This window comes from Cervus elaphus, chromosome 18, assembly GCF_910594005.1.
Source record: "Cervus elaphus chromosome 18, mCerEla1.1, whole genome shotgun sequence".
NCBI classification, from domain to species: domain Eukaryota; kingdom Metazoa; phylum Chordata; class Mammalia; order Artiodactyla; family Cervidae; genus Cervus; species Cervus elaphus.
In genome coordinates, this window is record NC_057832.1 from 119,304,516 (window position 1) to 119,326,778 (window position 22,263).

General features: G+C 54.1%; 1 protein-coding gene across 5 annotated transcripts in view; it reads right to left on the minus strand.

Moving 5' to 3' along the window:
* PRKAG2 (protein kinase AMP-activated non-catalytic subunit gamma 2) overlaps positions 1–22,263 on the minus strand; it is a 293,387-nt gene that overhangs the window by 202,427 nt on the left and 68,697 nt on the right. For all 5 annotated transcript variants that reach the window (XM_043873272.1, XM_043873274.1, XM_043873273.1 and 2 more), the window contains exon 2: positions 4,147–4,218. In XM_043873272.1, coding sequence (XP_043729207.1) covers positions 4,147–4,218 — 72 coding nt within the window. The remainder of the gene's footprint in view (positions 1–4,146; positions 4,219–22,263) is intronic.

Below are 22,263 nucleotides of genomic sequence, written 5' to 3' on the forward strand. Positions count from 1 at the left end.
ACCCCTTGCTGGGCTAGCAGGAGGAGTTCCTGAGACTCGCTAAGCCTGGGTCTCCTCCCGGGTGGAATGAGGGGGCCTGCCCCGCGCCGTCTGAAGGGGCACCAGCCAGACCCGACCCACGGGAACCACCCTTGCACATGACCTGCTGCTGTCCCCTGCTGTCCCCTGCAACACAGGAGCCAGAGGGCCTCGGGCCACCCAGCTCTGCCGCAGGAAAGGAAAACCACTTGTCCGCTGGGTGCTGGGGCAAGGACCAAGCCTGGCGGGAGTTGGCTAGCAGGCTGAGACCCCGGGCTCTGCAAGGCAGGTGGACCCCAGATGTGCTGAGAAGGGAGGTACGAGGGCGGCCTCTGTGTCTCTGTCCACCTGGGGCGCCTGTCCGGGCCCGGGACCCTGTGAGCGCTTCCACCACTAGAGGGCGCCCTGAGCTGGGCTTGATGTTCAGTCGCTCAGTCGAGTCTGCTTCTCTGCGACCCCATGGACTACAGCACGCCAGGCCTCCCTGTCCATCAGCAACTCCCGGGGCCTACTCAAACTCATGCCCATTGAGTCGGTGACACCATCCAACCATCTCATCCTCTGTCATCCCCTTCTCCTGCCTTCAATCTTTCTCAGCATCAGGGTCTTTTCCAATGAGTCAGCTCTTTGCATCAGGTGGCCAAAGTATTGGAACTTCAGCTTCAGCATCAGTCCTTCCCAAGAATATTCAGGACTATACAGTCCAGGGGGTCGCAAAGAGTTGCACACGGCTGAGCGACTTTCACTCACTCACTCCACGTGGGGTCTGAGAGCCTGAGCCTCCTTAGAGGGGGCATCATGGAGGCTCTGCAGCAAGGGGCTGGCACAGTCATTTAGGGCCGACATGCTGGAGGCTGGCCACCATCACCCCCTGGGTACTCCTGAACCCAGAGCTCTGAGAAGGCACCAACTGGGGACAGAGTGAAGGCCACAACGCTGGTCAGTGGTGGGTGGGGCCTCAGGCCCCTGGCCTTGCCCCTTGCCCCACATACCTCCCGGGAGCAGCAGAAATGGCCAGGAGCAGGAGCAGCCTGGCAATGTGAAACAGAAGAGGAGTCAAGATCAAGTGTGAGGACAGAGGCAGGGAGTCACATTAACCCCGCAAATGTCCCCTCCACACTGCACAGTGAGCTCAGCCTGGGGAGAAGGAACGGCTGAGCAAGGCTGATGTTCGTTCCACGCAGAGAACAAGATGTGGGGAAGGTTAGGGTCCCCGTGAGGCCATGGAGAACAGCAGGGAAGGTGAGGCTGGCCTGGGAGTGAACCAGAAAGGGAAGAGTCTGCAAAAGGGGACACTGTGGGTCACGGGGCCCCAAACCAGAGAAGGTGCTGAGAGCTGATGGGCTCTGGACAGGCTGAGGGCCAGAGACGTCCCCAGGCTGGGGAAAGAGGAGGTGGAGCTGTGAGGACAGACAAACAGCCACTCACTTGGGCCACCACAGACAGCTCACAGGGGAAAGCTAGGCCAACTGCCACTGGACGGTCAGTCTCACAGGGCCCGGGTGCCGGCCTGAACCCTATCTGAAGGGCAAGTGGAGCCCCAGGATTCTCCACACTGGGATTCCATCCTATGCTCAGAATTCCAGGCCGCCAGAACCAGGCCTCAGCCGTCGGCTTGAGGAGGGGGCCCCAGAAAGCAGACCTTCCCCCCAACATGGTGAAAAATGGTGCCCCAGCTCAGCCTTGTCCACGGGGAGTGTAAGGACTGGTCTTGAGCCGTGGCCATGAGAAGGCAGGTGCAGACCTGGCCTCTGGGTCTGCGTCCTGCAGGGCGGGTGGGGGTAAGAACCCTAGGGACAGAGCCCGTGCCTTCAAGCAGGATGCAGCTAAGATGGTACTTTGCTAACGCAATGGCACATTTCCCTGGGTTTGGATGAACAAAGGGCCCAGAGCCTCCCGAATGCCTGCCAGCTCCTCAGAGCTATGGATGGGAATTCAGGGTGCCGTGGGTAGGGCTGCCAGGCCCACCTCTGTCCACGGCTGCAGGGGGGGCCACGGGGCAGGGCCCAGTCCCCCGACTCTCAGGTCTCAGCTGTGTCCCAAGGACGCAGAGGAGGGGAGAAGAGAGGTGCAGGGGTGAAGGTGAAGGGTGGGCAGGGCTGGCCTGGTGGTGACTGACAGCCGACTGCTGGGGGCCTCTTCGGAGCTTGTGGGAAATGGGCATGGATGAAGGAGGTCACAGGCAAGGGGCACCAGAGAAAGGGGGGCTGAGTGAAACAAAACCTCAACGGGAGGGTCTGTAGGCCGGGGACACCCTCCCGTGGTGCCCATCTCGGATCAGGGAGGTGGGGAGGCTGGGTCTGGCAGGCAGAGGCCGCGTCCAGCAAGCTGGTGGTGGGGTGTCCCAGCCAGAGCCCCCGCGTGCTCCAGAAAGGGGGCTGGTGGTCTCAGCAGAGGAGCCAGAGGAGTGGTACACAGCCAGTGATGGACAGGAGTCTAGGGCCCGGCTGAGTGCAATGCTCCCCACGGCTCAGATAAACAGGACGTGGGTGCACCCCTCCACAGTGCTCCAGAGGGGGGATGTCTGGAATCACAGCCGCATTCCCAGACCGCCCTTGAGCACCTGCTCTGGGCCAGGCACCCATGGGTGTCTGCTCTACGGACGAGCTCGTTTCATCTTCACAAGAGAGGTGAGCACTGTCATGAGCCTGGGTTTGCCGATGGGGAGACAGGTTCACAGAGAAGGTCCTGTCCCAGGTCACACCTCAGGGAAGCTGCCAGGAAAGATTAACAGAGGGGCCAGGCTCCTTGTCCCAGGATCAAGGGACACAGACAGGAAAAACTCATGGTCACCCATTGGGGGAGTGGGGGGTGGCAGATTGCCAGGCATTCCATGGACTCCCCAGGCCCCGGCCGCCCTGGCTGACCCAGAGTGACCGCAGTGCTCTTGAACGATCCGGGGACGTCAAAGGCACTGACCTTCCTCTCGATGCTGGCCTGGGAGCTGCACAGAGAACTGTGCAGAGTCGAGGGGAATAGAAGCCCGTGTATCCTGAGATGTCTTTTGTGACAAAGAGCTGCCCCCTCTGGGGGCAGGGGAACCAGGCCGGGGGACTGGTGGGGAGAGCGGACAAACTCCCATCTCAACTGATGCTTGGGAGCCTGGGGGCTGGCATCCTTGAGCCAAGAGCTCCCAGAAAGGGGAGCTCACCCACAGCCCCTAGATCGTGGAGGAGGAGCCACCCTGGGTCCCATCCACGTTCAGCTTGGCAGTCACAGGAGGTGTTCAACTCCCTGAGGAGATGGGGATCTCAGTCACAGGGCACAAAGATGCAGAGACGAGCTGGGAGGTGCAGGACCTGTCCTGCCGGGACACTCCCCTGCACAGCCTGCCCGCCAGTCCCACTGCATGGGGTCCGGACGCAGCATTGCACACACTGGAGTGAGCGCCAGGCAGCCCAGACTGGACCCAGCCCGGCTGTGAGGCCGCCCGAGGACTGGGGGAAAGTCTGTCTACCACCCTCTGCTCTCAAGACACCGCCTGCAGCGCTCCCCACAAAGGCACGACCGCTGGGCCTCCTGCCAGCCCTCCGCCCCGCACTCACCCCCACCGCAGGCTGCCTCGACCTCCCCGTTCCTGCCACGGCCACCCCACCCATCCCAGGACACGCACGCCTCGGGCTGCCGGCCCTCCACCGACCTTGAGCAGGGAAAATTGACCCGTGGGAGAGGGGAGAAGGTAGGTGAACGAGAGGAAAGGAAAAGATGGAAAGAGGACGAAAGGCAGAGAAGGACTTGAGGGCTGGGGGTGGGGGTGGGGGGAGGGAAGGAGGGGACGGGGGCGGGAGGAGGGACTCCTGTCTGCAAAGGGGAGAGACATCCGGGCTCCATGACCCGCTTTTCCCTGATTTTCCATCTCTTCTCTGCCCGTGAGCATCTCGGGCACTCGGGGCGCTGAGCTCAACGTTAACTCTTCAGCATCACCTCTGTCTGCTTTGGGGCATCCAGGGGCCAGGGAGAGCCCCGAGGGAAGGGCAGAGAAAGGGGTGAGGCCTGGAGGGAGAGGCTGGGCTCAGCTGCAGCCAGGGGCACAGGGAGGAGAAGTCTGTCTCGGGCTTGAACTGAGCGAGTCCGGCCTCCACGGCACCTCCGGTGAGCTGGGAGAAGCTGAGAGGAAGGGAGCCTTACCTTACGAGATGGAGGCTTTTCTGAACTCTCCAGGTCTCCATCCAGGAGCGGCATGGCAAAGGAACTCAGGTCCTAGGATGGAAAGAGGGCACGTGGTCAGTGACCGGGACCCTCGGGGGCCCACCTGGCCACATCTGGGGCCACATGTGGGGCTCTGGGTGTATCCCCAGCCCCTTGCTGAGTCCTCCTCGAATGTCAGCCACCATGGAGGGAGGTGGACGGCCACGAAGGTGGAAGGAGGCACTGGAGACGCCTGCCCTGGCCCCCCTCGGGGATCCAGCCCGCTCTCCACCTTCCCTCTCGACCCCCCAGGGAAGGAGCAGGAAGAAGGCACCCGGACCGCAGGGCAGGAGGGAGAGAGCAAAGGAGGAAGGCTGGGGAGGGAAGGGAGAGCCCAGTGGACGCTTTGGGGAGTGGCCGATGGGCCAGACGCCATCTCCTGGCACGAACGTGGCCCGAGGATGTGCGTCCTCCTGGGGCGAGGACAGGGCTGTGTGTTGGGGGCTGGCTGCTGGGGCAAAGCATTCAGAAAAACCTGATGACATCGTGGCCCGAGAGATATCCTTTGGGGGGTTGTGGGGCGCGGGTAGTTGCCACAGACTCATCGTGTCTGAAACGATGAGACCCTCACCGTCTCCTCCTCCATCCTGTCTTCTGCCTGGTGGACACCTCCACTCGAGGCAGAAACCCCACCTGGGCAGCCCTCTCCCAGGAGAAACTGCCCGCATCCCGAACCTTCTTTTTTTTTTTTCCTTGTTAACTGCAGTAAAATACGTGTAACACAAGATGTGGGCTTCCCTCGTGGCTCAGTAGTAAAGAATCCACCTGCCAATGCAGGAGATGGGGCTTGGATCCCTGGGTTGGGAAGATCCCCTGGAGAAGGAAATGGCAACCCACTCCAGTATTCTTGCCTGGGAAATACCATGGATGGAGGAGCCTGGCGGGCTATAGTCCATAGGGTCGCAAAGAGTTGGACATGACTTAGCGACTAAACAACAAACACAAGATTTGCCATCTTAGTCATTCTAACTCAGAGGACTTGAGCACATTCACATTGCTGCGCAAACAGCTTCCAAGGCCCTTTCCTCTCAGCAAAGTGAAACTCCATAGGCATTTGACAACCCCTCCCCTGGCATTCTACTTTCTGTCTCTATAAATGTGACAGCTCTAGGGACCTCGTGGAAGTGGAATTGTGCAGTATTTGTCTTTTTTGTGACTGGCTTATTCCCTTTCGCATCATGTCCTCGGTTTCATCCATGTTGTAGCATGTGACAAAATTCCCTTCCTTTTAATGGCTGAGTAATGTTCCATTGTATGGACAGACCACATTCTACTTATCTATTCATCTATTAAGGGATTGGAAAAGACCCTGATGATAGGAAAGATTGAAGGCAGGAGGAGAAGGGGACAACAGAGGATGAGATGGTTGGATGGCATCACCGACTCGACGGACATGAGTTTGAGCAAGCTCCGAGAGTTGGTGATGGACAGGGAAGCCTGGCGTGCTGCAGTCCATGAGGTGGCAAAGAGTCAGACATGACTGAGTGACTGAACTGGGTTGCTTCCACCTTTTGGCTACCATGACTAATGCTGCTATGAACACAGGAACTATGGATTGAATTGTGTGCCCCTCAAAATGTATAGGTTTGAAGTTACACCACCCCAATACTCCAGAATGTGACTGTACTTGTTGAGTCTTTGAATTATGATAACATGAAGCTATACGGGTGGGCCCTCCATAAGACCTCAATCCAATATGATTGTGTCCATAGAAGAAGAGACCATTAGGACAGACCCAGAAGGAAGACCATAAGAACTCAAGAGAGAGAATGGCCATCTATGGGGCAAGGTAAGAGATATCAGAAGTCACTCACTCTGCCAACACCTTGACCTTGACTTAGAAGTCCTTGAGAATTGTGAGAAAATAAATTTCTGCTATTTAAGCCACCCAGTCTGTACCACTTTGTTACGCCAGCCCTAGCAAACTAATACAACAGGTGTACAAATATCTCTGCAACCCTGCTTTCAGTTCTTTCGGGTATACACCCAGATGTGGAATTGCTGGACTATACAGTAATTCTATTTTTAATACTCTTGAGGAACCCCCATACTTTTCCATAGCAGCCACACCATTTTATACCCCCACCCAGAGTGCATGAGGGTGCCAATTTCTCCACATCCTCACTGGACACTTGTTATTTTCTGCTTTGTTTTAGTTATTGCTGTTTTAGCCATCCTAATGGGTGTGAGATGGTATCTCAATGAGGATTTGATTTGCATTTCCCTAATGATTACTGGTGTTGAGCATCCTTTCACAGACTTGTTGGCCATCTGTGCATTTTCTCTGGAAAAAATGTCTATTCAAGAAGTCCTTTGACCATTTTTTAAACCAGGCTGCTGGCCGGCCGAGTTGATAGGAGTTCTTTACATAATCTAGATATGACCCTTTTATCAGATATATGATTTGCGAGTATTTTTTGTCCTTCTATAGGTAGCCTTTTCACTTTGTTGATTGTGTTTTTTGTTGCACAGAAGTTTCTAATTCTGATGTAGCACAATTTCTCTATTTTCACTTTGCTGCCTCTGCTTTTGGCCTCGTGACCTGGGTTTGGTCCCTGGGTTGGGAAGATCCCCTGGAGGAGGAAATGGCAACCCACTCCAGTATTCTTGCCTGGAGAATTCCATGGACAGAGGAGCCTGGTGGACGACAGTCCATGGAGTCACAAAGAGCTGGATACGACTGAGCGACTAACACTTTCATTTTGGTGTCATGTCCAAGAAATCACCAAATCCAACGTCATAGAGGAAGCTTTTCCTTTATGTTCTTTCCTAAGAGTTTTTTTTTTTTTTTAAATAAATTCAAACTTTTTTATTTGCTCAATGTGGGAAATATCAAAATCACAGAACTGAGGAAAATCAACTTTATGTAAACTATAAAAGGCCAACCAAAGTCAAATCACATTTGATAAAATTAACAATTTTAAATTAGAAGCCAATAAATGTTTGTTTCCCAGAGAAGCCCTAGACATATAATAACTTTTAGTTTGTCTTTTATTAACAATGTTTGGGCATATTAGTTTCATCTTTTTAAAATGCTACTTTTAAAGCAACAATGGAGGTAAGAAAATATCCTTTACTCCTGAAAATATTTTTAGCATGATCTTATTTAGTTGCTAAGTCGTCTCTGACTCTTTGTGACCCTATGAACTGAAGCCTGCCAGGCTCCTCTGTCCATGGAATTTCCCAGCAAGAATCCTGGAGCGGGTTGCCATTTCTCTCTCCATTTCCTAAGAGTTTTATAGCTTTAGCCCCTATGTTTAAGTCATTGATCCACTCTGAGTTACAGAAGCTCCTCCCCCCATATCAGCAGTCTCACCTTCCAAGGTTTCTAAGTTAGTTGAGGTCAACTGGGGTCCGAAAACATTTAATGGGAAATTCCAGAAATAAGCAATTCGTATATTTTGAATCTCATGCCATTCTGAGTAAGCTGATGTCCTCATGTAAGACATGTAAGTCTGTCTTCATGCCAGCACCACACTGTTCTGATGACTGTAGCCTTGTAATAAGATCAGGAAATGTGAGACTCTGCTCCTTTCTTTTTCTTAAGATAGTGCGGCTTCTTGGGGTCCCTTGAGAGTTCATACAAATTTAAGGATGGCTGTTCTATATCTGAAACAGGGATTCTGATAGGGATGACATTGAATCTGTAGATGAATTTGGGTGATACTGACATCTTAACAATATTAAGTCTACCAATTAACGTACATGGGATGTCTCTCCATTTATTCGTCTTCTCTGATTTCTTTCAGCAACATTTTATAGTTTTCTGTGTACCTACCCTTGCTTTTGGGGTTTCCCTGTTAGCTCAGCTGGTAAAGAATCTGCCTGCAATTCAGGAGACCCCCAGTTTGATTCCTGGGTCAGGAAGATCCCCTGGAGAAGGGATAGGCTACCCACTCCAGTATTCTTGGGCTTCCCTGGTAACTCAGACAGTAAAGAATCTGCTGCAATGCAGGAGACCTGGGTTTGATCCCTGGGTTGGGAAGATCCCCTGGAGGAGGGCATGGCAATCCACTCCAGTAGTCTTACCTGGAGAATCTCTATGGACAGAGGAGCCTGGTGGGCTACAGTCCCTGGGGTCACAAAGAGTCGGACATTACTGAGCAGCTAAGCACAGCACCCTTGCTTTTTTAAGCCCTCCCACCCTCCCCAGGCTCTGCTGAGGGGTCCAGGTCTGCACCTCCTTTTGCCCAGCCCTCCTTTGGGTTTGCTCTTTGTTCTCCAACAAATCTTTCAACTTAGCTAGTTTCAAGCGATCTGCAAACCTCTGCCAGAACAGTGATTCCTAAAACTGTGGCCTCATAATGCGGGCCCCACCCCTAAAGCCTCAGGGCCTCCACTCCACTATAGCCAAGCCAATGACTCCCACAGCAAGTCCACCGGGACATGCTGGCAGTCTCTAAGAACACAGCAGACTCCAGACTCAGCCCGCACTGGGGTGGTTCATTTCAGCGTCTCAAGCGGGCTGCAATTAGAGTCACCTGGGGAGCCGGGGTCCCACCGCACGGGTTGAGTCGGCTGGTCTGCGGTGCAGGGCAGGCTTCACGGTGATTCCGCCCAGGCAGGAGCCATGGGCTTCCCACGGGTGATTCACCATCAGGAGATCTTGCCGGGCCCCACAGCCTCTAATCCAGGCCTGGAGGGACTTGCCAACCTCCACAGCCTGATTTCTGATGCACTCTATACCCTGTCTCCTTTCATCAGGCACCCAGACAGGCTCTTTATGGTGTTTTAAACAGGCTGTGTATGTATGGACACGTTGGAGTACCATCTCAACCCCTCTAACATGGCAGCTGAAGGTCACCCTTCGCCAACAGCCAACCCCCTTCCTGGGACAACAGACCCTGTCTCACCTGGGCCCCTGCAGGGCCGAGCCAGCCTCTAGCGTGGAGCTGACAACTGCCTCTGAAGCTCCAAGCCTTTTCCTCCTCACCACCCAGCCAGCCCCGATCCTGGCTCACAGGGTGAGCTCCTACTAGCCTGCAAAGCCCAGTGCAGCCGCCTTCTCTGGTCCGGCCGGGACCCACCCTCAGGGAGAATCCATTCTTCTCTTATCTGTGCTCCCTGAACCTCACAGCAGGCCTTACAGCGCTGTATTACGATCATTTATCAGTCTATTCCTCACCGGACTGTGAACGGTCCAGGACCAGGGCTAAGTCTTCATCTTGCGATTCCGTGCCCTGCGTTTGCCCCGTGCAGCGGGTGGGCAGGCGTCTCCGAATCACCTCCTGGACGGAAGACCCCCTGCCTGGGCAGCACGCGTGGGGGCTGCCCGGCTGTGTTAAGGGGCCGGCTGGCCGGCGGGCAGGCCTCGTGGTCACAGCTCACGGGGGAGGAAGAGGAACCAGGTGTGGGCGCTTACCTCCCCCTTTAATGAGTACATTCCTCTGTGGTTTCCAATAACCATCACCCTGGGACATTCGTTCAGCCTGGCCGTCCCCAGATGCCCGGCGGGCACATGCCCATTGACTCCTCAGGGAACCATCACATGCCGGTGACCGAGGCCCTGGCAGTGAAGTGACTCGGGACAAGACGGTCTTGAGACAGCTGAGGCCGGGATGGGGTCTCATCCCACCCCGGGCTGGGCCCCTCACCACCCGTCCTGCCCATGAGTGAGCCCAGGAGAGGCTCACAGGGCGACCGCGGCAGCACGCAGGGAGTTTCGCTCGGTCGAGCATCCCCATAGCTAAGCCTCTTGGCACCCGTGGCGGGCTTTGCTGGAAGGCTCCCTTGCCCCACATTCCACGATTCTAATCTCACCTCCCCCAGCTTACCAGGAAACAGGGTGCGCCTCGGAGACTAGTGTGGGAAAATCTCCGACTGCAGCTGTGACTACGACGAGCCTGCTGGCCGGTGCGTGAGTGGGACCTGGTCACTTAGCTTGGGTGAAGTTCCAGGAGGCCAGGCTCCGGGAGCTTGCCCGGGGCTTCTAAACGTTTAAACACCCACTGGAGACCCTCTGGGTCTCACTGCTGTGGCCACCCCTGGCCATCTCTGAATTTCTTCTCCCCATTGGCAGGCGCTCAGACCCTCCCTGGGCACTGGGGTGGCCAGTTCACTGAGCCACCAAGAGATGGCTCTGTCCTCAGGGACAGTCCCTGGCTGCACACGTATTTTAGATCCTGACCATGTGCTCTGGAGAGGACCAGCGGGGTCCCTGGGGAAAGTGCATTTTCAGGATTCAGGCTGATAAAGTCACCTGTCGCAAAAACGACAGGACAAAAGAGGAAAGTCGCAGGTTTGAGAAAATCCCCAGGATACGAGCTGACCTGAAAAGTAGCTTATTTATTAATCCCCCATCCCTGCCCTTCTTCAGAATTTCAGGCAAAAGCCAAAGATCTCAGCAGCAGGGTTGTCGTTGATTTGCCATTGGTATGTCCCCGGGTTTGATCCCTGGGTTGGGAAGATCTTCTGGAAGAGGAAATGGCAACCCACTCCAGTATTCCTGCCAGGAAAATACCACGGACAGAAGAGCCTGGCAGGCTACAGTCCACAGGGTCAAAAAGAGTCAGACACAACTGAGCAACTAACACTTTCACTCATTCTCACATCCTTAAAAACTTTGAGTCTCTGCCTCATATGGTCTTCAGAGCAGCCCAGACAAGTAGGAAAGGCAAGTGGTTTCACACCAGTCTACAGATGAAGATATGAAGGGGTCAGAAAGGCGAAGCCATTTGCCCAAGGCAGACAAGTGCACCATGGCAAACAGGTTCTATAAACCAGGTCCACCCGCTCCCAGCTCAGAGCTCTACCTACACCCTCCCACCTCCTTGGGACGACTCCGCTCCAGGGACAAAACAACTGGGTATCAGAAGATACGCAGGGCTCTTCAGGGATGATACAGGGCTCTTCCGTGCAAAGTGCACGTCCCTGGCACAGTGAGGTCCCAGGGGACGAGCAAGGATGGAGGAGACTTGGTACGGTTCAGTGGTTCACTCCCAAGGCAGCGTGTGATACTGTCTCTTTAAGGTCTTCTACATCTTAATCTAAAGCAATTCACCTAACACAACACTGTAAATCAAGTGTACTTCAACAGAAGATTTTTAAAAAGTTATTCATGCTGATGTTGCAAAGGACTGAAAAGTATCAAGCGTCCCACCACCAGATGCAATCACCCCATTTTGTATAGTCTGGGGTCTCATTTACGGCTCGCCCACTCCCCCAGCCTCTTATCCCAACCTTTTTCCATACTGTTGACAACCATCTGATGTCTCAGAGCCTTGACAGCAAGCGTGTTATCGATCAGACGCAGTTCTGCCCTTTCAGCATTTCTGACGCTTTGTCTTACAAAACTCCTTTGTTGTTGCAGCTGGGCTCCCCCGGAAAGAGCCCCGATGAAAGTGCACACACAGGACAAACAGAAAGGCCGCCAAGGTCAGGGGCCGCGGCCTGCACCTGAGGGCCAGCCGGGGCTTTTAAACATCAGGGTCACACCAAACATTCCCGTGCAGTTTCCAGCGGTTTGACTCCTCCCAGGGAGGGCACACATGGAAGACCGTCTAGTGCTCCTTCCCTGCCGAGCAGACCTGAAGCCACAGAGCGCCATTGGCATCTGACGCTACCCAGGCGGACAGCGGGCCCCGGGCGCTGTGTGGGCTCGACAAGCCTGCATCCCTCGGGCACGTAAGAACACGACCTGTTCACAGAGGTGGAGCTTGGGTGCTCCAGCCCTGTCCTGTGGTTTACTATCTGGGGAACCGGGGATCTTGGGCACGCCTGAACCCAGTCTTCCAGCTCTCAAATGAAGGGTTTAACGAGATAATTTCAGAAGATGCCTGTTAGCACTGACATGCTCTGTTCTTAACTGTGGAGCTAAACAGCAGGCGGGATCAGGAGAGTTTTAAGGGACTACTGCTAGATTGAGAATAAAATGCTTCTCATCTTCCAGGGCTTGTTGTCAAAATAATTTTCTTCTTTTCTCAAACTACCAGATATTCTCCACTGTCCTCCCAGCGCAGGGCAGGGTCCCCAGACTCGATGTGTGTGTGTGGGGGGGCGGGGGTATTGAGGGCGTGTCCCTTGCTTCCCTAGTGATGCTTCATAGCTGAACGGGTTACGATCCAGATGCATTTCTGGCTTTTGATGTTTTTATTAGAATTTTTTACTTTATAATGGAGTATAGCCAATTAACAATATTGTGATAATTTCAGGCGGACAGCAAAGGGACTCAGACATATATATACGCGGATCTACAGCCTGGTGGCTCAGATGGTAAAGAGTCTGCCTGCAATGCAGGAGACCCGGGTTCAACCCCTGGGTTGGGAAGATCCCCTGGAGAAGGGAATGGCTACCCACTCCAGTATTCTGGCCTGGAGAATTCCATGGACAGAGGAGCCTGGCGAGCTGCAGTCCATGGGGCTGCAAAGAGTTGGACGCCTTCATCACTTTCATTCTCCTCCAAACCCTCCTCCCGCCAGAAAGGCTCTGGCTTTCTAACTGTGTGTGCTCTGACTCATCTGCTTCCTGAATACTAACCCTCTCGTCTTTTAAGTGATTCCTCAGGTCGCTCAATCTTTAGCACCCGAGTCACTAGTACCAATGTCAGGGGGCATCCCAGCAGACACTCGGCATAGCTCTGGAAACCTTGAGTGGCCTCCCCAGAACCACGGGTACCCGGCTCCCTACCCAGCCTATGCCCCCAACCTCCTGTCACCCACATAGAGGCGGTGCTCACACCACCAGCCTCATCTGCACCCGAGCTGTCGGGGCTGTGATGAAGGCCGTGGTGAGCCCCTCAGGTGGGAGGCTCCAGGGAGGCCTCTCCACAAAGACTGACTTTGCTCCATTCCACCGTCCACCGAATGGGCATCTCTTGGTGCTAATGTAGGAGGTGGTGACCACAGCCAGGGTCACACAGCCTCTGGGAATAGTCACATAACTTCCAGAAAAATAAGGAACAAACCCTGAATCGCTGGAACTCAGCAACAAGGGCAGTTCAGTTCAGTCACTCAGTCGTGTCCGACTCTTTGCAACCCCACGGACTGCAGCATGCCAGGCTTCCCTATCCATCACCAACTCCCGGAGTTTACTCAGACTCACGTCCATTGAGTTGGTGATGCCATCCAACCATCTCATCTTCTGTCGTCCCCTTCTCCTCCCACCCTCAATCTTTCCCAGCATCAGGGTCTTTCCCAATGAGTCAGTTCTTCGCATCAGGTGGCCAAAGTACTGGAGTTTCAGCTTCAGCATCTAACCCTAACCCTAACCCTAACAAGGGCAGATAAGAGGTCAAATGAGAAGGAAAGCCTAAATCTGACTCTGGGAGAAGTTCCAGAACTCTTTATTTTCCACAGAGCACATCAAGGCTTCTGACTGCAGTCTGAGAGACTTCCCGATGTGAAAGAGAAAAGAAAGCCACGATTTTTTCCTCCTGCGGGCACCCTCCTTCCTCCCCTCACCTGGTGGTCCCCACAGATCCGTGCAGCTGCCTGGGGCCTCCCTCCCTGCCCTGGGTCTTTGGCGCCTACTGAACGAGGGAGCGTGTGTTAGCCCCACAGCGGGCAGGGCTCCCTTGTGACTCATTGGTAAAGAATCGGCCTGCAATGCAAGAGCCGCAGGAGACACGGGTTCGATTCCTGGGTGGGGAAGATCCCCTGGAGGAGGAGGAAATGGCAGCTTACTCCAGTATTCTTGCCTGGAGAATCCCATGGACAGAGGAGCCTGGTGGGTTACAGTCCGTGGGGTCGCAAAGAGTCGGACACGATTGAAGTGACTTAGCAGCAGCAGCAGCGGCCTTCCTCCCAAGAAAGAAGCCCTGAGACATGAGAAAGGCAGAAATCTGCCGCCTGCCCCCCTTCAAGGGAGTTGCCCCCACCCCGCCCCCCGCGGTCTCCAGCTCCACAACAGCAGCAGGCAGCAAACTCTTCTCAACACCAAGGAGCTCCAGAAGCCCTAGACCAGAGCGGTCAAGAGTCCCCCATTCTCCCCTCAGTAAGCCCCTCACTTCTGGTGTGCAGCAAATCATTTTAGCCTCCAAGGGCCTTCATTTTTCAATCTGTAAAATGAGGCTACCGGGCCTTCTGTATCACCGGGTAGTGCTGTGAAGACAAGATCAGATGATACCACAGGAGGTCCTTCCTGAAACTTCAATGACATACCACCTCCTGCTGGTCAGAATGGTCATCAACAAAAAGGCTACAATGTAACCACTGCAAGGATATGGAGAGAAGGGAACCCTCTGATATTGTTGGTGATTGGTGCGGCCACTATGGAAAACACTGGTGAAAGTCGTTCAGTCGTGTCCGACTCTGTGACCCCATGGACTATACCGCCCATGGAATTCTCCAGGCCAGAATACTCGAGTGGGTAGCCTATCCCTTCTCCAGCAGATCTTCCCGACCCAGGAATCGAACTGGGGTCTCCCGCGTTGCAGGTAGATTCTTCACCACTGAGCTATCAGGGAAGCCCTGGAAAACCCTGGAGGGTCCTTAAAAAACTAAAAATAGAGTTACCATATGATCCAACAATTCCACTCTTGGGTTCATGTCTAGAAAAGACAGAAAAGATACATGCACCCCAATGTTCACTGCAGCACTGTTCACCGCTGTCAAGACACAGAAGCAATCTACGTGTCCATCGACAGAAGAGAGGAGAAAGAAGATGTGGCACATTTACATACAATGAAATAATGCCATTTGCAGCTACATGGATGCACTTAGAGGTTATCATACTAAGGGGAGAAAGTCAAAGACAAATATCGTATGATAGCCACTTATATGTGGAATCAAAACAATGATACAAATGAATTTATTTACAAAACAGATTCACAGGCATAGAAAACAAACTTAAGGTTCCCAAAGGAGAAAGCGGAGGAGGGATAAATTAGGAATTTAGGACTAAGAGATATACACTACTGTGGTTGTTCCGTCACTAAGTCGTGTCCAACTCTTTGCAACCTCATGGACTGCAGCACGCCAAGCTCCTCTGTCCTTCACTAGCTCCCAAGTTTGCTCAAACTCATGGCCACTGAGTTGGTGATGCCATCCACCCATCGCATCCTCTGTCGTCCCCTTCTCCTTTTGCCCTCAATCTTTCCCAGCATCAGGGTCACTGTGTGTGTGCTAAGTCACTTCAGTAGTGTCCGACTCTTTGCAACCCCATGGACTGTATCCCGCCAGGCTCCTCTGTCCATGGGATTCTCCAGGCAAGAATACTGGAGTGGGTTACCATTCCCTGCTCCAAGGGATCTTCCTGCTCCAGGGATCACAGCCGTATCTCCTGTGTCTCCTGCACCGGCAGGCGGGTTCTTTACCACTGAGCCAGCTGGGAATCCTCCTATCAGAGGACAGATGGCCTGTAATTTCAAGGGCTCTTTTCAACTCTATAATTTCCATGATTTTACCAGGACAAGCCTTAAGATAGGGTCTGCAAAGGCAGGTGCTGGATTTCTGGGGAGGGTTTCTTTACCCACAAATAAAATGCCAAACCACCAACCGAGATTGTGGTAGCCTTGAACATCGAACCCTCTGTGGGTACCACCCACTGCATGGCCAGCTGGGTGACTCGGGTCGTTGGGCCCCCCACAACTTAAGTCTTCTCCAGGAAGAAAAATAGCAACCACGAGGGAAAAGGGGATGCTTCTGGGCCTGAGTCCCCAACGGCCGCCTCCCCACCCACCTGCCTGCTCCCCACGGGCAGTGCGGGCACTGCCGGGGAGAAATATCACCGGCTTTGGTCTGTGCTTCAAGACCAACTTTCTTTTTTTTTTAAGTCGCTCAGTCGTGTCCAACTCTTTGTGACCCCATGGACTAGAGAGTCCATGGATTTCTCCAGGCCAGAATACTGGAGTGGGTAGCCTTTCCCTTCTCTAGCAGATCTTCCCAACCCAGGGATCGAACCCAAGGCTCCCACATTACAGGTGGATTCTTTACCAGCTGAGCCACCAGGGAAGCCCAAGATGGAAAATTTGGATGAGAATAACACTATGCACTCAGGGAACGTGTTTATAAGGTCACAGCGCTGCTGGTGGCTCTGAGACACATCCTCCCCCATGCAGGGGGCTCTTACGCAAGCGTCAGGGTTTAGAGACCTAGTTTCTGCTCTCAGCCACCTACCCAGGGTGGCTCCGGGGCTTGGCCCAGGAGCCAAAGTCCACACAGTTTTTAAGCTCAGAATCTTGAGAACATCCAACGTCTATATTTATAAAACCGCTTATCAAAAGATTCTTTCTGATCATTTCTACAGGTGCCCAAGGGTTCGTCCACTCAAACCCATGTCTCCCCACCGGCCACGTGACCCCATGCTATACACTGAAAAGTACAAGGAGTTCGAAGGAAGCAGCAAACACCAAAGACTCGGAAAAACAGAAAAACCACAAGGAAGCACCCTTGGGTACTAAGCAAGCATAACAAACAGGGTGCTTTTATTTGTTCGCTCTCACCTTCAGCCTGAGCTGAACTGACCACTCCAGAAGCATTTAGCCCGTTTTCTAACAGATAGTCCCAACCCATCGTGGATCATGACATCAATTTAGTAGATTATACAACCGCCAAAATATAAATTAGAATAAAATAAAGAGTGCATCTTATTGTGAAAATTTTTGTTTCGGTTATTCACACATAGGCACACGTGACCTCTGGATAAAACACACGTCTTACTGAACTGTGGACCAAAAATGTCTGAACAATCGGGTGTTGCATGAGCTCTGAAGCAGCGTGGGCAGAGTTCAGAGAGTGGCCGAGCCCTGTCCTGCTAGACGTCATGAGGGTGGACAAAGATGGCCCCATCTGCTTCCCTCTGTCCTGGCTGAAGCCCTCTGACCTCTCTTTGTACTTTGTGGCCAGAAATATGCACAAAGAACAGAGACAGAGAACCACATCTGGTGACGGTCATGGGCGGCAGGCGCCTCCCCACCTCTCCTTTCATCCAACCCCATCCATCTCTACCCGGGCGCCTTGAGCAGCGGGCACTGCTGCTCTGACCCACCGTGGGTGCTGCCAACCCCAGCACCCTCGGGCTACCCCAGACCCGGAACAGCAGTTACGGCCCCGGGGGCAATCACCCACCAGGCCCTTCCAGAGTGGTATCCGTCAGCACCTGTACCCTCCTGACCCAGGCCTGCTGCAGACCCCCCAGGTCTCCCAAGGGTCTAAACCTAATTAAAAAAAAAAACTAAACCAAGGAAATAATGCAGTCATAGGACGCTGCTGTTGGACAAGGTCAGAAATCTTCCCCATCAGGCCCCTTCCACTACAGGTGGGGAAACAGGTGTCCAGGGAGCGCTGAGTGGTTTACTCAAAGCCACGTGGTAAGAGTCACGAGCCAGCCAGAACCGCCTCCTTGGTCGCGCCACTTTGAGCAGAGTTCTCCATCACACCGTGCTCTCTAGCTGATTTTTCAACTTCCAGTTTATGGTTCCGTCACATAAAAAGGTATCAGCTGTCCCACAGAGTAACTGTGCAGAGCCCCCCGGCACGGGCTTGGCTGTTCTGCGCACGGGTAGGTGTCAGTTATAATTATTACACAAGTCGCTTCTCTAACTTGACTTCCCAGGTGGCTCAGCTGGTAAAGAATCCGCCTGCAGTGCAGGAGACCCAGGTTTGATCCCTGGGTCAGGAAGATCCCCCGGAGAAGGGAATGGCCACCCACTCCACTGTTCTTGCCTTGTCCACGGGGAATCCCATGGACAGAGAGGTCTGGCGGGGTCACAGAGAGTCAGACAGGCCTGAACGACGAACACTTTCACTTTCCACTTTCCTCCTCTAACTTAAGCTCTCTTGGCAACTTGGCATCCAGCGACAAAGCTCTCGTTCCAGGTTGTTCTTTGTCACTGTTGGCTTCCTGTGACTTTATCACTTTCTGGGATCCCTTTTCACTTGTGGCCACGGCCATCAGGGTGAGCAGCTGTTCCTGGAACTTTCGGGAACCACAAAAACCTCGGTGTCCTCCGGCCGACGGAAGGCTGGCAGGCGCTCTGCAGAGAAGGGCTCCAGGCGCTGGCATCAGAGCCTAGTGCGGCAGGTATGTGGACACCAGCGGGTCCCGCAGAGGGTGTCTGCCCATTTCCCCTTCCTCCCGGGGCAGGGCCTGCCAGGGCCCCATCAAGCACGCACCAGGCACACGTCCTGCCACCCCACATGGGAAACCAGCGTTCTCAGGTGGAACAGTGGGTGTTGGGGACACACGGAACCCAGCGGCCCCGGAGGGTTTGAGGACCCTACCTTAGGTAGGGGATTTGCTTATTTATTTATTTGGCTGCACCGGCTCTTAGCTTCGGTACTCGGGACTTTTGATCTTCACTGCAGCATGTGGGGTCTGCAGTTGCGGCATACAGGCTCCTAGCAGCAGCCTGTGGGATCTAGTTCCTTCACCAGGGATTGAGTCTGGGCCCCCTACGCGGGGAGCTCGGAGGCTGAGCTGCCGGACCACTAGGGAAGCCCCGACACAGGGCAGGTTAGTAATGACACTCAAAATGGCCAAGCGGCTAGCTATTTTGTAAAATGTATTTTTTGGTCCTTTTTACTAATTGAGCTCCTGTTGTTGAAAAAAAAAGCAGCTGAACCGAGCCCACACCCTCTCTGAGGAAGGCCCGGATATAGATTTCACTTCCAGCCAGCTGCGTTTATTGGAAAGGCACTTCCCTCCACTGGCCTCAGTTTCTTCCTCCAAGATAGGACGTGTTTGGCCCTGAACCCTGAAAGTGAAAGTGAAAGTCGCTCAGTCGTGTCCGACTCTTTGTGACCCCATGGACTGTAGTCCATGGAATTCTCCAGGCCAGAATACTGGAGTGGGTAGCCTTTCCCTTCTCCAGGGGATCCTTCCAACCCAGGGATCGAACCCAGGTCTCCCGCACTGCAGGCAGATTCTTTACCAGCTGAGCCCCCAGGGAAACCCGTGTCACTATAAATTCATCAAAACTCATAAAATGTACAAAACCAAGAGCGAGCCCAATGTGAACTATGACTTTCAGCTAATGTGCTCAGTCGTGTCTGACTCTTTGCAACCCCATGGACTGTAGCCCTCCTGGATCCTCTGTCCATGGGATTTTCCAGGCGAGATTATTGGAGTGGGTTACCATTCCCTTTTTCAGTTCAGTTAATAATAGTGTATTAATAAAGGCTCATCAATTGTAACAAATGCACCACTAATATTAGCAACAGGGGATGCTGGCAGGGAGGGAAAAGGGGTACACGGAGCTCTCTGAACTTTTTGCTCAATTGTTCTGTAACTTTAAAACTGCCACCCAAAAGTCTCTTAATTAAAAAAAAATTAACAGCAGCAAACAGGCAGAAATGTCCTCGGTTCTACCTGCCAACCCATCACACACCGCTCTGGGCCTTGATCACCCACCTCCTTTCGTTCCTACAGGAGCAGCTGGGAGCCTGCAATCTAGCTGAGGGTCTGCCCGGGGCTCTGCCAAGAGGCCCGTGGTCATCAGTCCACACTGGGATGGGACCTGGAGTGGTCACTTCATCCTGTGTCCACGGCTCTGAGTCCTTCCTGAATGCCGGGGGCCAGCTGCCTGGCACATGCCCAGACTCGGGGCCCTGAGCCTGAGGGGATCTCGGGCAGAGAAGATAAATGAGGCGAGGGAAACCTGGAGAAGGAACTGCGAGCTGAGGTCAGGAAGCAGGAGGGCGGGAGGGAGGCGTGCAGACCCACATCCCCTCTCTCAGGCCAAGCCGGCCGTAGGGACCCTGGAGCGAGGGCTCTGGCCAGCAGGCTCCAGATGGAAGCTGGTGGCAGCCTCAGGATGTCTGGAGCAGGGAGTGAGTGGGGGGCACAGATCCCAGGGCCGGGCTGGAGACCCTGTGGGCGCTGAGTAACCAGTGGGTCCCAGTCGGGGACTCAAGGATACAGACCATGGCGCTAACGGAGCCAAACAAGGGATTTGCTGGGGTTTCTGTTTCTGCTGCCAACAAACCCATTCTGTTCAAGAGAGGGGGGCTTGTTATGTAAGGAGGAGAGGGAAGAAAAATGCCGGGTGTGAGGCCAAAGTCACCAGAGAAGCAGAAACTTCCAGATCAGCTGCCGCCACGGCGGGGAGTCAGGTACAAAACACAGGGGTTGTTTGCAGCTTTGCTTTTTCAAGGGAGGGAAAAAACAGCCTGCTTCCCACATCTTAGGAACTGGGTTAAAAGCCATGATCTCTTAGGAAGACCTGGTCCCAGTGTATCTTCGTGTGTTGCGATGTGTCCCCAGGCCACCCAAGGGGTCGGGGGCTGACTGTCCCCCGGTCCCTCCTAGATAGTTTGGGATCTTTATTTCTCACTGAGACAGGCACGGAAGATTCTGGGTCAGGTTCCTCAGCCAGAGGACCCCTTGGGATTGCATGTCTCCGGGCATCACCAGGCCTTCCGTTTTCACTCTTGATCACTTGGTTCTGGAAGCCTCTGGACGTATCTCTGCCTTTTGTACCTATAAGTTCTTGTGGACACCTCCCCCTGCTTGCAAAACACAGGTCTTCACGTCCCAAGTCTTTGGGCCCAAAGTGAGTGGACTCTGGCCTTCCAGGATGACGTGGGGAGCTGATGCTTCCCAGAGATCTGTTGTAAACTGACTGGTTCATCCCTGGGCAGGTCCACAAAGAGTGGGAAGTGCCACAGGTTGTGGGGGGGGATACCCAGAGCTGTGGGGGGCCTTCAGAGGCTCTGCGTGGTCCCCTCTTGGTTTGCATGCAGCCCCGCTTTCATGGTTCAAAGGACACAGTTAGAAGAGCATGTGGGCTAGTCCTCTCCGCTGCGTGCCTGGCCCCGGCGGAAGAGCAGCCCCGAGCAGGGACCCTGCTAGCTGAAACCTCCTGTGGACCCTCCGGCCTGGGGAGGGAGGTGTCATTTTCATCACCTGGTATCCCAGGGCACCGAGGCCACCACCCAGACTTCCACCCGCTTCCTCCTGGTTACTCTGCGGCCTGCACCGGGCCTGGGACTCCTCTCTCCCTCCCCCACCTCCAACCGGGCCCACGACCCCCACAAGTTCAAGGTTACTATATACAAATCATCTTTAAAAAGTAGCAGTCAGGAAGCCAGCACCCCATGGCCGGCTTGGCCTGAGAGAGGGGATGTGGGTCTGCACGCCTCCCTCCCGCCCTCCTGCTTCCTGACCTCAGCTCGCAGTTCCTTCTCCAGGTTTCCCTCGCCTCATTTATCTTCTTTGCCTGAGATCCCCTCGGGCTCAGGGCCCCGAGTCTGGGCATGTGCCAGGAACCTGGCCCCCTGCCTTCAGGAAGGACTCAGAGCCGTGGACGAGGCATGAAGTGACCACTCCAGCTCCTGTCCCAGTGTGGACCGATGACCACGGGCCTCTTGGCAGAGCCCCAGGCAGACCCTCAGCTAGACTGCAGGCTCCCAGCTGCTCCTGTAGGAAGGACAGGAGGTGGGTAACAATTTGCAATTAAAAATACTTCGATGGGAATACAATTGTAAGCCAGCGATTCTCACGCTGGAGTCCAGGAAGCCACCGTCAGGGCCAGCAGAGGTGGCTTGCCTCCTCCACCCTGGGGTTTGAGAGGCACCGGCCAGCACCAGGCTGTCTGGCTGGGGCTGACCTGCCCTTCTCTCACCCACTCATCGCCTCTTCCTCCTTTAGAAAGAGCGTGGGTCTGACAGATTCACAAGGCCTTGGCAGTCCAGCCCACTGGAAATGACCTCTCAGCCCGCTGCATTTAAAACCCACCCAGTCAGGCTTCCCTGGTGGCTCAGGGGTCAAGAATCTGCCTGCCAATCAATGCAAGAGACACAGGTTCGATCTCTGGTCCAGAAGATCCCACGTGCCGCAGAGCAGCTAAGCCCATGGGCCCCAACTACTGAGTCTACACTCTAGAGCCCGGGAATTGCAACTACTGAAGCCCGCATGCCACAGAGCCCGGCTCTGCAACAAGAGAAGCCACCACAATGAGAAGCCCGCAACTAGACAGTAGTCCCCGCGCACCACAGCTAGAGAAAGCCCACAGGCAGCAAAGAAGACCCAGCACAGCTGTAAAAAAATAAACAAAATTGTTTTTTTTAAAAAAAGGTTATAAAATCAATCCACTCAACTGACATGCACACATTGCTATATTTAAAATGGATAATCAACAAGGACTGCACAGGGAACTTGGCTCAATATTATGTAACAACC